This window comes from Aotus nancymaae, unplaced genomic scaffold (assembly GCF_030222135.1).
Source record: "Aotus nancymaae isolate 86718 unplaced genomic scaffold, 86718_ANA_hifiasm-v0.15.2.pri h1tg000016l, whole genome shotgun sequence".
Lineage (NCBI taxonomy): Eukaryota > Metazoa > Chordata > Mammalia > Primates > Aotidae > Aotus > Aotus nancymaae.
The window spans coordinates 48,528,184-48,543,115 of record NW_026988428.1 but is presented as its reverse complement, the minus strand read 5'-3'; the positions used below and the strand labels follow the sequence as shown (position 1 = coordinate 48,543,115).

The 14,932-nt window shown below is 39.7% G+C and overlaps 1 protein-coding gene across 1 annotated transcript in view; it reads left to right on the top strand.

Annotated features, from left to right (window-relative positions):
• Positions 1 to 1,567, top strand: part of WIF1 (WNT inhibitory factor 1) — a 65,635-nt gene extending 64,068 nt beyond the window's left edge. Inside the window, exon 10 of the mRNA XM_012444960.2 lies at positions 727 to 1,567. Within this exon, the coding sequence (XP_012300383.1) occupies positions 727 to 848 (122 nt within the window). The 3' untranslated portion in view covers positions 849 to 1,567. The remainder of the gene's footprint in view (positions 1 to 726) is intronic.
• The last annotated feature ends 13,365 nt before the right edge of the window (positions 1,568 to 14,932 follow it).

Sequence of the window (14,932 nt, the reverse complement as noted above, 5' to 3'; positions counted from 1 at the left end):
ATTTTTACAATGTAATTTGTTGCCTTGGATCAGTTTTAGGAAATGAGAAATGAGTCAGTGCCCCCAAGCATCACCCCAAGTAGGAAGAAGGGAAGTCTGAAGTTGTGTAACTCAGTATATTCCATTTACCACCCAGCTAGAAACAGATAGATGCCCACCTTGACCGAAACACAAATCTCAATTGATAAGGAAGAGTCAGTTCAAATCTTAACCTTTTCCTGAATACATATAATGGAAGTCCTTAATTTTTACAAAATTCCTATTTTATAAGTGCAGTAGCCACACCCAATCATGTGATCTTTATGAAGAGTAGGTTGTTACATTGAACTGGATCAATATCAGCTAGATTAGGTTTGCAATGCAATGAAAAGGATGAATGACCAAATCTGCAGCCACATTCAAAACTTCAATGCTAGATCTTTACCCGCCCTTGGATGGAGACTAACCTTCCATTCGGTCACATTCACCCAGACTTTGCATCAAGAGTTTCTGCATGGCCAAAATATATAGTGAATGAGAAATCTGATGGAAACCTGGTTTCATGGAGTTGGTAAAATGGGTTGCTCTTCACAGAGATCTCTTCATTCAGGTAGCTTTTTGTGGTCATTGTGGTTTTTTACTCTGGGATGAAAAGGCAAAAATGGATTTCATCTGAATGGTTAACAATGAATCTGAAGAGCCTGGTTTTGTAATTTCTTTCCTTTTAAGCTGTGAATAATTTTGCAGGGTACGGAGGCAGCCTTCTACATGCCCTGAGGCCAGCAGGCACCCAGCTCGGGCAGCACACGCCTCCACTTAAAAAGGCCGAGGAGCGGCGGGATCCACCTGAATCCAATTACATCTGGTGAACTCCGACATCTGAAACGTTTTAAGTTACACCAAGTTCATAGCCTTTGTTAACCTTTCATGTGTTGAATGTTCAAATAATGTTCATTACACTTAAGAATACTGGCCTGAATTTTATTAGCTTCATTATAAATCAATGAGCTGATATTTACTCTTCCTTTTAAGTTTTCTAAGTATGTCTGTAGCATGATGGTATAGGTTTTCTTGTTTCAGTGTTTTGGGACAGATTTTATATTATGTCAGTTGATCAGGTTAAAATTTTTAGCGTTTAGTTGGCAGATATTTTCAAAATTACAGTGCATCCATGGTGTCTGGGGGCAGGGGAACATTAGAAAGGTTAAATTGGGCAAAAATGCATAAGTCACAAGAATTTGGATGGAGCAGTTAATTATGTTGGAGTTACAGCATTTCAGATTTTATTGTCATATATTTAGATGTTTGTCACATTTTTAAAATTTGCTCCTAATTTTTAAACTCTCAATACAATATATTTTGACTTTATCATTATTCCAGAGATTCAATATTAAAAAAAATTACACTGTGGTAGTGGCATTTAAACAATATAATATATTCTAAACACAATGAAGTATGGAATATAATGTATGAACTTTTTGCATTGGCTTGAAGCAATATAATATATTGTAAACAAAACACAGCTCTTACATAATAAACATTTTATACAGTTTGTATGTATAAAATAAAGGTGCTGCTTTAGTTTTCTGAGTGTTACATGGAGGTGGTCTTTGCACACGCTATCTTACTAAAATAAAGTTGGTTGCAATTTAGTGGTAGTTAATATTTCCAATCCTATAAAAAAAAACAAAGCTATTCCATTGTCTGCCCCTGCCTTAGCTCTTCAGTGTCAGCCCTCCCTCCCAGCTCTCTGACTGTACTGCAGCCATGCCTTATTGCACTCTGTTGTCAACACCTGCAACACTCCTGTTTATGTCAGGTCTCAGCTTGTTATTTCTTTCAAGAAGTTCTCACTAACTAGAATGTGTTAAATATCTCTTTAGTGGAAGACTTTCTAAAGGGTCAGAATGTTACAAATGAAAAGGCTACCTACCATGTATTAAAAACCTATTGGTCCTATGATTTAAGGGAGCCTAGCAGAAACAAAACAAACAAACAACCCTATCTGCTCCCAAGTCTAATACATGGGTTATCTTAGAATTCTATGAGGCAGGTATCATTATGCCCTTTTACAGATCAGAAACTGAGCCTTGGAGACAGTAAGCTCTCACGTGACAGGGACAGGGTTTGAATCTGTCATCTGTCTGTTGACTCCAGAGTGTTAACACTGTGCTGCTCTCCCTCCTTCCTTTTTCTAAGCAGACACAATAGAATACAAAGCTCCACAAATCCTAGAGAGCAGCTTTCCAGCATATGTTATTCTGATCCTCCCAAGGCAACGTGCACTTAATTTCATAGATAATCTAATGTCTACAGATTTTCTTTCACTAGGGTGTGGCATGATCAGTTGTGTGATGTAGGGAGGTGACTTGATGACTGGAAGGGATCCAGGGAAAGACTCTGGCTGAGTGAATGCATCTTTTGATGCAGTGTAGGACCACACAATCTCTTCTCTAACTGGGAGAGCCCCGCCCATCAGCCTGTAGTCATGTAGACTTGGCGAAGCAGGCCAAGAGCCAGGGAACAAACCTTGGGATCCACTATGGAAACAACTCATTTGTCTAAAGCTTTTAAGTAAGTAAAAATCCCTGATAATGAAGCTTAAGATGGTAGCAGAAAAGTCAAGTTTGGCAATAGGATAATAATCATAGCTAAGGCATATGGTGCTTACTTTGTTCTAAGCACTTCAGTTGTATTAACTAACAGATGAGTAATAGAATGGTAGGGAAGTTAGTCCAAAACAAAGGGACCAACTGCAATAATTTTGGTTGGTCATCTCTGAACCATTTTAATTGCATATTTCATTAGACATTTTTGAGCACATAGTCCTATATATGGCCACTATTTACATGGATAACTGTGCTAATATATGCATTATAGAAGCCAGAAATGTTAAAAGGAATAGAAAAAATAGAAATAGAAAGGCCATTAATTGTAACTTTATGGGATATGAAATCATTGTCATTGCTGTTATGGAAGTTACCATACAGCAGAAGGTGGAGGGGAAGGAAGAAGACAAAGGAAGAAAAGGAGGATAGTATCTGCATAAAACACTTCTAAACAAGAATTTAAAAGTTAAAGGAGTAAGGAGTTAAGGCAGTCTGAAAAGACGTATACCATTGGCAAAATAAGTAGGAAAAATGAGGCAACAGGAAATAAAGTGTAGACAATACAATTGGTGGAGGAATGAGAATTAGACCAAAGGCATACATGAGTTCCTGCACACTTGTGATATGTGGACCATATACTTCTCTCTCTCTCTCTCTCTCTCTCTCTCTCTCTCTCGCAAATGTGCAGGAGCTCATATGCACCTTTTGTCCTAATCTCATTCCTCAAAGAGGAAACCATGGTTGGTTAGGAGGCCCAAAGACTTTAAGACATGAAAACTAGCTGTCGGGAGAGGTTAGACTATATGAGGTACTTCTATTTGGGAAAGATCAAGAGGTGTAGGTCTGTGGGAAAGCTACTTTTTTTTTTTTTTTTTTTTTTTTTTGGCCTCTCTTCAGGCTGATAATCTTTAAAATATTTCTTTCAAATTTTTTTAAAGAGGAACTTCATGAAAAAGAGGTGAAAAAGAAGATGCCGACAGGGTTCAGCTTCTCTTCCACTATCCCAGGCTATATGTCTCCAGCCCTGAAATCCTTTTCTGTTCTGTAAAAAATTACAAATGCAATGTAATTTTCATTAAGCATTGCAGAATTTCTCCTGGGCAACCTCCTCACCAACCTCTCTTCAGTTCCCCTCTCCTCTTACCCACCTTTCTCAGTCTCTGGCATCTGTCATTTTATTCTCTTTGGCACAATTTTAGATTTATATGCTAGTTATGGCCCCAGATCTTAAGCCCTTAAGCTAGACAGACAGACAGACAGACAGATAGATACAAAATTTACATATTTATGGAGCACATGTGAATGTTTGTTACATGCAAAGACTGTGTAATGATCAAGTCAGGGTAATTGGATTATTTATTATTTTTATTCTTCTAGTTGCTTTGGAATATACATAATATTATTGCTTAGTCACCTTAGTCTGCTATTAAGTACTGGAACTTATTTCTTCTATCTAACTGTATGTTTGTACCCATAACCAACCTCTCTTCACTCCCCCTCTCCCCTCACCCACCTTTCTCAATCTCTGGCATCTGTCATTTTATTCTCTTTGGCACAATTTTAGATTTATATGCTAGTTATGACCCTAGATAATGTAGCCTTTAAGCCAGATCTCACTAAGAACAGAGAAATGTCTTCTCTGGTTCTCGTAAAGAAGTCAGAGTGTCATGTAATACACAATGCTCTCAGTATTATGGACAGTAATATTTTCATATTCTTCAAGAAGGCACAAATCTTCACTATAAAGTACAGTTTCATAAAAGCGTTTCTACCAAGGTAGCAGAAGAGAAGGGGATATAGCAAGGTGAACAATGCTTACATTGAGTAAAGAAGAAATATTGTCATTTCAAAAGAATTTCCTAAGGCAATAAAAAAGGAAGAAAGAAAAGAAAAAGACACACAAGACTACTTAAATAAGAAGTTTTGTGGCAATAATTCTTAGGCAGCTTATACAACTGGTGCAAATATAAAAATTTAATAAGCACATTGAATAAATGAGGCTCCATATGGCACAACATAAAAAATAGAAACCACATACAGGAAACAGACATCATAAACCAAAGTATCAGGTGTTCAGTAAGATTTTTTAGAATTCTAATGTAAACTCCAAATGTAAACTGATTTTGCACCTGTTTACTGGTTTATCATTGATGAGTATAAAAATTACAAATGAAATGTAATTTTCATTGAGCTTTGGCATTGCAGGATTTTTCCTGGGCAACATATTTGCCTCCCTCCTCACATTCGGCTTATATAACTGTTGAAATTACCTGACTTTTCTTGAAAGTCCAAACCAACTAGAGCCCATGGGATGGCCAAAAAAAAAAAAAAAGCTACTCAGATAACAAATAATCCACACAATCCACAGAAGGATCACTGAAAGCTGACTCCCCATAGGGTGAGTTATCAGCCTCCTGCTCCAGAGGACATGACAATGGAGAGTCTAGCACTGAGCATGGTCCTGAGCCTGGATCAGAACCATGAGTGAGAAGAAAGCAGACAGCCCACGCTATCTATAACCCAGGAGAAGAACAGGTTACAAAATTTGAGAGGCCCAGAGTAAAAATGAAAACGTAGAACTCCTTGTGCAAAAAGTATTAAAATTTTCAAGATGGTGACAACAGAGTGTGCAACAAGTGTGAGATCCTTCTCGAAGCAGGGCTCTGTGCAACCGCACAGTCCCCACACCATGAAGTGGCCCTGTCTGGGAGTAAGTTCTTGGGTCCATGTATGAGGAAGTTTGGGTAAAATGGAAAGCATCCCCCTCTCCTTAGGTACTGGCCTCTTCCCTTGCCTTTCTCTTTGCTTCAGCCCCATGGCTGACTGTAACAACCCAGGCCTTGAGAACGAAATAATCATTGGCCAACGAACCGGTTATGTCAGTGACCATGTATTGAATTTTCTCTGAATTAATACTGCAAACACAAAATTAGGGAAGAGGGTAGAAGGCAAATTAAGGGGACAAATATTTATTTGTTTTATGTTTTAGTCATGTCAAATTCTTTGAAACTCAGTTCCTGCTTAGGAAAGAAAGAGTTTGTAGTTTTAAGTTTATAGCTCACAAAGGAAAGATATTTTTCAGAATTCTGTGAACAAGCTATTCTAACCCAAAAGATAATTTTGGGGTATTGCAACTCTTAGTTGCTGTTCTTTACTAGAAGAAACACATAGAAACCTGGCTGAGTTGGGATCTTAAGCCTTGTGACAAAAAATAAATTCATCCCCAAACGTGGAAGCTTAATTCAATGAGAAGCCGTATGACATTCTCCAGAAACCCCAAAACAAATGTCCCCAAGGCCCAAATTAGTCTTGCCTCATTTCAAGAAAACGCCCAAAATCAAAAAGCAAATCTGTGATGATTTTTTTTACTCTGTGAAGATGACCATTTCCTCAGAGTTTGCATTTGAGCCTAAAACATAACATGCTTTGAGGAAGAAACACAGGCGTCCTCCGCAGAAGCAAAGCCAGCCATGGCACCAAGTCTACTGGGCACCTTGTCGAAAAATGAATCCTTGGCTGCGTCACATGAGCTAAACCCAATAATTCTACTGGAATTGTAAAGAACAAGTTTTTACTTTTCTGTCATTTAGATAGTCTGCTCTGGCTTGTTTATTTGGATTCTGTACTACCTTGTTTCTAATACAAACCAGGCCGAGGAGGTGCTTCAGTGTAGTGAGCTGAGGTGAGCCTCAAGGCTGCACCCATCTGGCTCCACATTTAAGCCACCCTTGAAATGAGGATGTGAACACAGGTTATGCCACAACAACCTGTATCGATGCAACTGACTAAAGATATACTAAAGAAAAGTACTGCAGCAATGTGCCTTTAGAAGGAAAAGAAAGAAAAGAAAAGAAACTTTGAAACAGACCAACAGGGTAAAAACTGAAGCAAGTGCCAGTGTCCACCAACGCTTTTAAGTGTGTGTCAATCCAAGGTCAACATTCCACAGACGTGCCTTATTGAAGTCTCAGAAGACTGGAGTAATAGGAGAACTCATAAGTTGGCTTTCTGCAAAGGAATGCTAGCCCAGCACAAAAGTAGTTTTAGAAACTTTTTAGAGAAACTCTCTGGAAATTTTGATTCACAGCATTTCTGTGAAAGGATTCAGTAAATCTACAGAGAAACTGAGGGTTAGGGTTTGCTGAAGATCACAAAAACCACTTAGAAGCAATCACAACCCTAGTGTGAAGATTCCAAAATTGTGTCCTGGAAACACTAGTTGCTCAGAATATTAATAGGAGTTAGGAGAAAACAGGACTCTGAGGTCAAATATGTCTCGCAGATGAGGAATTACACTAAGGAGGTGTCTTTACAGCAGCACTCCTCAGACCTTTACTGTGTGACTGTGTGCCATCAACTGTAAGAGTGGATTGGTCTGCAGCACCCTCAAACTTACTTCGTCAAAGAGACTGTTTACCCTGAATTTATTTGAATGCTCTTTATATGCATGAATTTAAATGATCTGGAGTTAATTTATATCAGTCCATGAGAGAGAATCTTGTTAAATTTTTAGGAAACTAATGAGCCAGTTGTTAAAATCAGCAATTATTAATAATTAAATTATATGAATACAAATTATTTTAAGCTAGATTTGCCTTACCTGTCCCCCTCTCTGGGCCTTTTCTTTATTCCCTAACAATTGGCTCTTAAAATTATCTGAACATATCAAGCACTCTGATAGAGATGGAGTAGCTAACATTTCCTTCATTTTGCTACCAAATCTGTGCTGTTCTTAGGTGACCATGCCCTTAAATTTGAGTCTCTTCAAACAGTAATTAATCTTCCCTGGGCATAAGACAGGGTGACCCTAGCTCAGTGTTAGTGCTAGAATGATAAGGGAATATGTCTACTTTCACCTTTGTAGAGCTCACTAGTCAAAATAATTAATAGTAGTAGCAGTAGTAATTAGCTAATGCATACCATTTGTGTATGCAAGGCTTTGTCGAATGCTGTTTATATGCAGGAATTAAAATGAGCTGGAATTAGTTTCTATCAGCTCATAAGAGAGAATCTTGTTAAATTTTTAGGAAACTAATGAGCCAGTTGTTAAAATCAGCAATTATTAATAATTAAATTATATGAATACAAATTATAAAATGAACAAATTACAAATGAATAAAAATTAAATTACATGAATAAATGAACAAAAATTAAATTATTTAAAAAGGAATAAAAATACTCAAAATGAATTCTCCCTAATTATTTTACTATTAGCTAAATTCGTGAGGTTATTTACATTTATTGTATTTATTTTATTCATTTAATTATTTATTTTACTTTTTTTAAGATGGAGTCTTGCTCTGTTATCAGGCTGGAGTGCAGTGGCACAATCTAAGCTCACTGCAACCTCTGCCTCCCAGGTTCAAGCAATTCTCCTACTTCAGCCTCCCGGGTAGCTGGGATTACAGGCATGCACCATCACACCCAGATAATTTTTGTATTTTTAGTAGAGACGGGGTTTCACCATGTTGGCCAGGATGGTCTTGATCTCTTGACCTCGTGATCTCGCCTCAGCCTCCCAAAGATTACAGGCGTGAGCCACTGCACCCAGCCTATTGTATTTATATAAAGGAAACATTATATCATAGTGTTCAAACATTGGTTTGGACACAATAAGAAATACACAATAGGCATTTAGAGCCCACCTGGATATTCCGGGATGAGCTTTTCTTCTCAAGATCTTTAATCACATACATCCTTTGCCATGTAATGTAATATCCTCACATCCTAGTAACTATGACAAATGTATCTTTGGAGCCACATTCAGCCCACTACAGTCATCATCATCAATGACCCAAAACCTATGCAGTGATTTAGGACTTCAGCAGGAATGCTGCCCTCAAGTAACCTACAACCTATAGAGGGAGACAGAACTCATACCATTAAGTCAATCTCAGGGAATATAAAATGATGCAGCCACCTTGGAAAACAGCTTGTCAGTTTCTTTAAAAGTTAAGAAACTGTATATTTGTGAATAAGATCTTGAGAAGATAGATTTACCATATGAACCAGCAATTCATATGGTAATAAAACTAGGTTTATACTCAAGAGAAATCAAGGCATGTGTTCACACAAAGACTTACATATGAATGGTCATAGCAGCATTATTCATAATAGCCAAAAGATGGAAACAACCCAAATAGCCATCAACTGGTAACTGGATGAACACAATATGGTATATTCAAGGAATGGAACACTATTCAGCAATAAAAAGGAATGAGATGCTGGTACATGCTACAACATGTATAAACTTCATGCTAAATGAAAGAAGCCAGACACAAACAACCACACTTTGTATGATTCCATTTTTATAAAATGTCCAGAAAGGGCAAATCTATAGAGACAGAAAGTAGATTGGTGGTTGCCGGTCTGGAGGGGTGGAGGGGAGCAGGGAATGACTGCCAATGAGCAACAGGGATCTATCTGGGGATAATGTTTCAAAATTAGATTTTGGTGATGATTGCACCATTCAGTAGACTTACTAAAAATCATTGAAATATATACCTAACATGGGAGGTTTTCATGGCATGCAAATTATATCTCAATAAACTTATTTTTTTAAGTGAACGATAGCCTAAGACCATATATGCTACGGGTAAGTGATGCAAAATTGAAGAAAGGATGTGAATGTGCAGTGTGTATGTATGTGTTTTAATCAACTCTGAAATTTTGTTATATTTTCAATTCTACTAATAAAGCAAAACATCAGACATAGCATGGTATTGGACTGGAAGACAAGCACAGTTGAGGAAAGGACCTGCCCAGGAGTATACAAGGAAAGGTAAGTTTTGGCTCCAGGCTCTGTGGCCCACAAGTCATCCTTTCTGCATCCCTTTCATGAACTTTCTGCTTGACCTGCAGCCTGGGCACCTAGGAGTCCTATGGACCCATGGACTTGCTGAGCCTAACTTGGGCCAGCACAACTCGTCACACAGAACAGTAGCAACAGAATACATCACACCTCTCCACTCCCTGAGATGCAGCTCTCAGCCAGGCTTGCTGGGTCTCCTCCAAAGGGTGAGGGAGGCTCTGGGAGACCAGATCTGCTTAGCCTGCTGTAGCCTAGCTCCAGTTTCCCATAGCAGAATCATGTCACCTTTCCAATGTCCCTTTGGAGCCATCCCACAGTACTTCCTATGGGTATTTCTCAGGAAGGCTGAAAGGAAGCTCTGGGATGTTTGTTTTGCTCTGATATACTATTAACATTGTCAAAAATGTTTCTTAAAAATGATAACTTTCCATGTATTTGGGAATCAACCAGGAACTCTAACCTAAACTTTGTGTAACCCGCATATGCCAGGGATACAAATAAATAAGAAAAAAATTACTTGTAACAAGTAAAAAGGAATGAATCCCACCATCTTTGAGATTTGAAACTTTTCAACTAAACAGAAAACATAGTGGAGATAGGCATGACGTACACTTGTTCTGTCATATCTCTCTGTATCTTAGGGCATTGTATAAAGCAGACACAAAACAAATGCTTATTGAATTGATTCATTCAAAAGAACCAATAACTACATTCAATTTTCTAAAATTCCAGACTCAAATAATCACCAGCCAACTCCTTTTTGGAAGTCAAACAGAAAAAAAATCATTCATTGAGGAAAAAATAACAAAAATTCATAGTTCCTCTAAGAGACAGTCCTTCTGAAAAGAAGCTTGTACCTTGCTCTGGCTGGTGTTTTCACATGTAAGTGATTTCTTATATCACTCTAGAAACAAGTAAAAATGCCAGTGGTCTTGGCCTTTCTGCTAAGGTAACAAAGAAAAGGCTTTGGAGATAAAGTCTAGACATTTTTCTTTCATATAACCACTAGGGATTTTTTTGGCTCTCTGAAAACCCTGAGGACAGACTTTAGAAATTAGATATCTACAGACAAATTGCAGTCTAACAGGATTACAGGCTAGGCTTGGGTTCTCAAGTCACATCTCATAAAGATGTGAAGGCCATGATTTGGAGAAATACAGTTTGTAACATATACTCTAATAATAATCTTTCTGGAGCCCCAAAGCATCATGGTAACTATTTCATAAGGCTGATAATGGAATAACACGTGACATGCAGAGGTTGGCACACAGAAAGTAGTACCCAATAAGTGATTATGTTAATGCTGGTTATTACTCCTTATAAAGAAAGAGGAGGCTGGGCGCGATGGCTCACGCCTGTAATCCCAGCATTTTGAGAGGCTGAGGTGGGCAAACCACCTGAGGTCAGGAGTTCGAGATCAGCCTGGTCAACATGACAAAATCCCATCTCCACTAAAAATATAAAACTTAGCTGGGTGTGGTTGCTGGCGCCTGTAATCCCAGCTTCTCAGGAGGCTGAAGCAGGAGAATCGCTTGAACCTGAGAGGTGGAGGTAGCAATGAGCCAAGATTGTGCCACTGCACTCCAGCCTGAGCAACAAGAACAAAACTCTGAAAAAATGAAAGAAAGAAAGAGAAAGGAAAGAGAGAGAAAGAAAGAAAAAGGAAGGAAGGAAGGAAGGGAGGGAGGGAAGAAGAAAAGGAAAGAGGGAAAGAGGGAAGGAGGGAAGGAGGGAAGGAAGGAAGGAAGAAAGGAAGGAAGGAAGGAAGGAAAGATAAATAGCAACAATCATTTGAAAGGACATTCAATCTCCCAAGTTAGTAATAGGTAAGTGCAAATTCAAACCATTATGAGATACCTTTGCATACTACCAACCATTAGAAAAATATAGGTGGGGTGCTGTGGCTCATGCCTGTACCCCAGCACTTTGGGAGGCTGAGGCAGGAGGATTACTTGAGGCCAGGAGTTTGAGACCAGCTTGGCCAACATGGTAAAATCCCGTCTCCACTAAAATACAAAAAAATTAGCCAGTCACAGTGGCACTTGCCTGTAATCACAGTTACTCAGGAGGCTGAGGCATGAGAATTGCTTGTACCCGGGAGGTTGAGGTTGCAGTGAGCCAAGATCATGCCACTGCACTCCAGCCTGGGCGACAAAGTGAGACCCTATCTCAAAAAAAAAGAAAAATGTGAAGCAGTGGTAACACTCATCCACTGCTGGCGGGAATATAAATTGATACAACCAATCTGAAGATGAGTTACATATTATCTTGAAAAGCTGAATATACACATCCTCTGTCAACCAGCAATTCCACTCTTAGGTATATACCCTACAGAGATTTTGCATCTAATGCCCCAGGAATCATGAGCAAAATGAACAAAATGTTTGTAGGAGTATTACTTATAATAATAGAGATAAGTACAACTCAATAGTCCATCAACAGGACACTGGATAAGTAATATACAGCAAAAACCAGTGAACCACAGCTGCAGAAATCAAATATGAGTGAATTCCGGAAACACAGTACTGAAGTGCAGAAGACTCCAAACAGTATGATTCTGTTTTCAAAAGGCAGCTGTAGCAAAAGGCAACCACAGGTGCCCATCCCCAAGAGCTCTCCATCTTGCTCAGTGACTCTAGCTTCTGCTGACTTTGGGGCTGGGAAAGAGAAGGGCTGTCTTCCCCGCAAGACTGGGGTGTGTCTGATCTGCAGACCTTGCTGTCCTCTGGCCCTTCCCAAGGCCCCGGCCTGGGTGCCCCCTCAAGAGCGTGCACACAGCACAGCCTTCATTGCCTCACTTGAATGCTTTGCCAGCAGTCTGGGAGCCAGTACTCCACCCTGTAGGGCCAAAGGACAAAGCCATGAACCCAGACTCAACCCCCCAGGTTTTGAGCACCCAGCTCAAGGGTATTGAACTGAGATCTGAGCTCAAGCAAGGGAGGAGCCCCCACTCTCACAACCCCAAGGGAGGAGCCTCACTGTCACAACCCTGAGAAGAATACAGTATGGGTTCGTGTGCTGGCATGGGAGGTGAGCATGCCTCCTTCCACAAGTCCAGTCCAGGAAAGATGTAGTTTGTTTGCCAGCTGCAGCCTCTGCCCCATATCCCAAATACCTAACAGTTCAGCAATCTGGGCACAGAAGGCTTAGGACAAAACTAGCTGGTCAGGCCTGCTACTGGGGCAGACACTGGAAAGAAAGTTGGTTGGGGAAGCACAAGCTAGGCTGTCCCCACAGCTGTCTACAGAGCACAAAATCCCAGGCCTTGGGCATCACATCAGCTGCATATCCATGACAACACTGCCTTGTCTAGGGATCCTCTGCCCTTGACCCACTGCAGCAACAGATCACCCCCACACATACCCTCCTACCCACCCTGACTATGCCAACCACGGAGGACCAGCTCCCTGGAAAGCTGCAGGTCTCCTAGTGACCTAACCTTTGGCTTGGGTTGCCCCTAATGGAGGAGGGAACACAGCTTACCAGGGCCCCACCCCCTTGGGTCTTAGGAAATGTGGGTGTGTGGCACCAGTCATTCAAGGAGGTTCCTCCAAGGCCTGGAACTTAACAAGGAGGTCATCTCTTGCCCTCCCATCTCCCCAGATGTGCTCCCCAGAACATTGCTGAGAATACAAAAGAGATGCTAAGATGAGGAAGAGCCTATCTGCTGGCCCTTACTCTTAAGTGCCATTGACTGGATCTCAGTCTGAATCAGACCACCAAACAAAAATTTCTTTAGCATACTTCATTTGTGAAATCCAATGCAGGAATCTAGCTACAGCTAAAGAACCCATACAAGGCTGGGAGTGGTGGCTCATGCCTGTAATCCCAGCATTTTGAGAGGCCGAGTCAGGTGGATCAGCAGAGGTCAAGAGTTCAAGACCAGCCTGGCCAATATGGTAAAACCCCGTCTCTACTAAAAGTACAAAAATTAGCCAGGTGGATGTAGCTGTAATCCCAGCCTCTTAAGAGGCTGAAGCAGGAGAATCACTTGAACCCAGGAAGTGGAGGTTGCAGTGAGCCAAGATCACACCACTGCACTCCAGCCTGGGCAGCAGAGTGAGACTCCATGTAAAAAAACAAACAAACAAACAAACAAACAAAAAACCTCATACAAGCCCTGGCCCTCTGAAATCACCCAGAAACAAAGCCAATTGGCTATATACAACATACACCACCAACTCTCAAGGGAAAAAAAAATACAAAAACAAAAAAACTCCATCAAAACAACAGCAACTTCCAAAAGCTAAAGAAACACCAGCCCTCTCAAATGAGAAATAACCAGCACAAGAACTGTAGTAATTCAAAAAGTCAAAGTGTTTATTTATCTCCAAATGATTGCACTAGCTCCCCAGCAATGAATCCTACCAAGATTGAAGTGGCTAGAATGTCAGACACAAAAATCACAAGCTAGATGGCAAGGAAGTTCAACAAACTTCAGAAGAAAGTTGAAACCCAACCCAAGGAAACCAGTAAGTGATACAAGATTTGAAAGATGACATGCCCATTTTAAGAAAGAATCAACTAGAACTTCTGAAATTGAAAAATTTACTACAGGAATTTCGAAATACAGTTGGAAGCAATAACAATGACTAGAGCAAGATAAGGAAAAAAATCTCAGAGTTCAAAGACCAGTCATTTGAATCAACCTAGTCAGAAACAAACAAACAAACAAAAAAAAAATTAAGGAAAAAAGAATTTTAAAAAACAAACAAATCCTCTGAAAAATATGTGATTATGCAAAAAGATAAAACTTATGACCCATTAGCATTCATTCCTAAGAGAGAAGGAAAGAGAGCAAGCAACTTGGAAAACATATCTGTGGACCTAGTCCCCCCAAATTTCCCCAACCTCGCTAAAGAGTTTGACATGCAAATTCAAGAAATTCAGAGAATCCCTGTGAGATACTGTGCAAGATGACCATCCCCAAGACACATAGTCATCAGATTTTCCAAGGTCAATGTGAAAGAAAAAATATTAAAGGCTGCTAGAGAAAAAGGTCAGGTCACTTAAAAGGGAACTCCATTAGGCTAAAAGTGAACTTTTCAGCAGAAAACTTATAAGCCAGATAGGATTAGGGATCTATTTTCAGCATTTTTAAATTTAAGAAAAGAAATTCCAACCAAAAATTTCATGTTCTGCCAAACAAAGCTTCATAAGTGAAGGAGAAATAAAATCTTTTCCAGGCAAGCAAATGAAAAGGGAATTCATTACCACTAGACCAGCCTTAGAAGAGATTCTGAAAGGAGTTCTAAATATGGAAAGAAAAGAATGATACCTGCCACCATAAAAACACACTTAAGTACATAACTCACAGACTCTACAAAGCAACTACACAACTGAATCTAAGAAACAACCAGCTAATAACATGATGATAGGATCAAAACCTCACATATGAATATTAACCTTGAATGTAAACAGTCTAAACACCTCACTTAAAATACAGAGAGTGGCAAATTGGATTTAAAAAATGAGACGCAACCATCTTCTCTCTTCAAGAGACCCATCTGACATGTAACCATACCCACAGGCT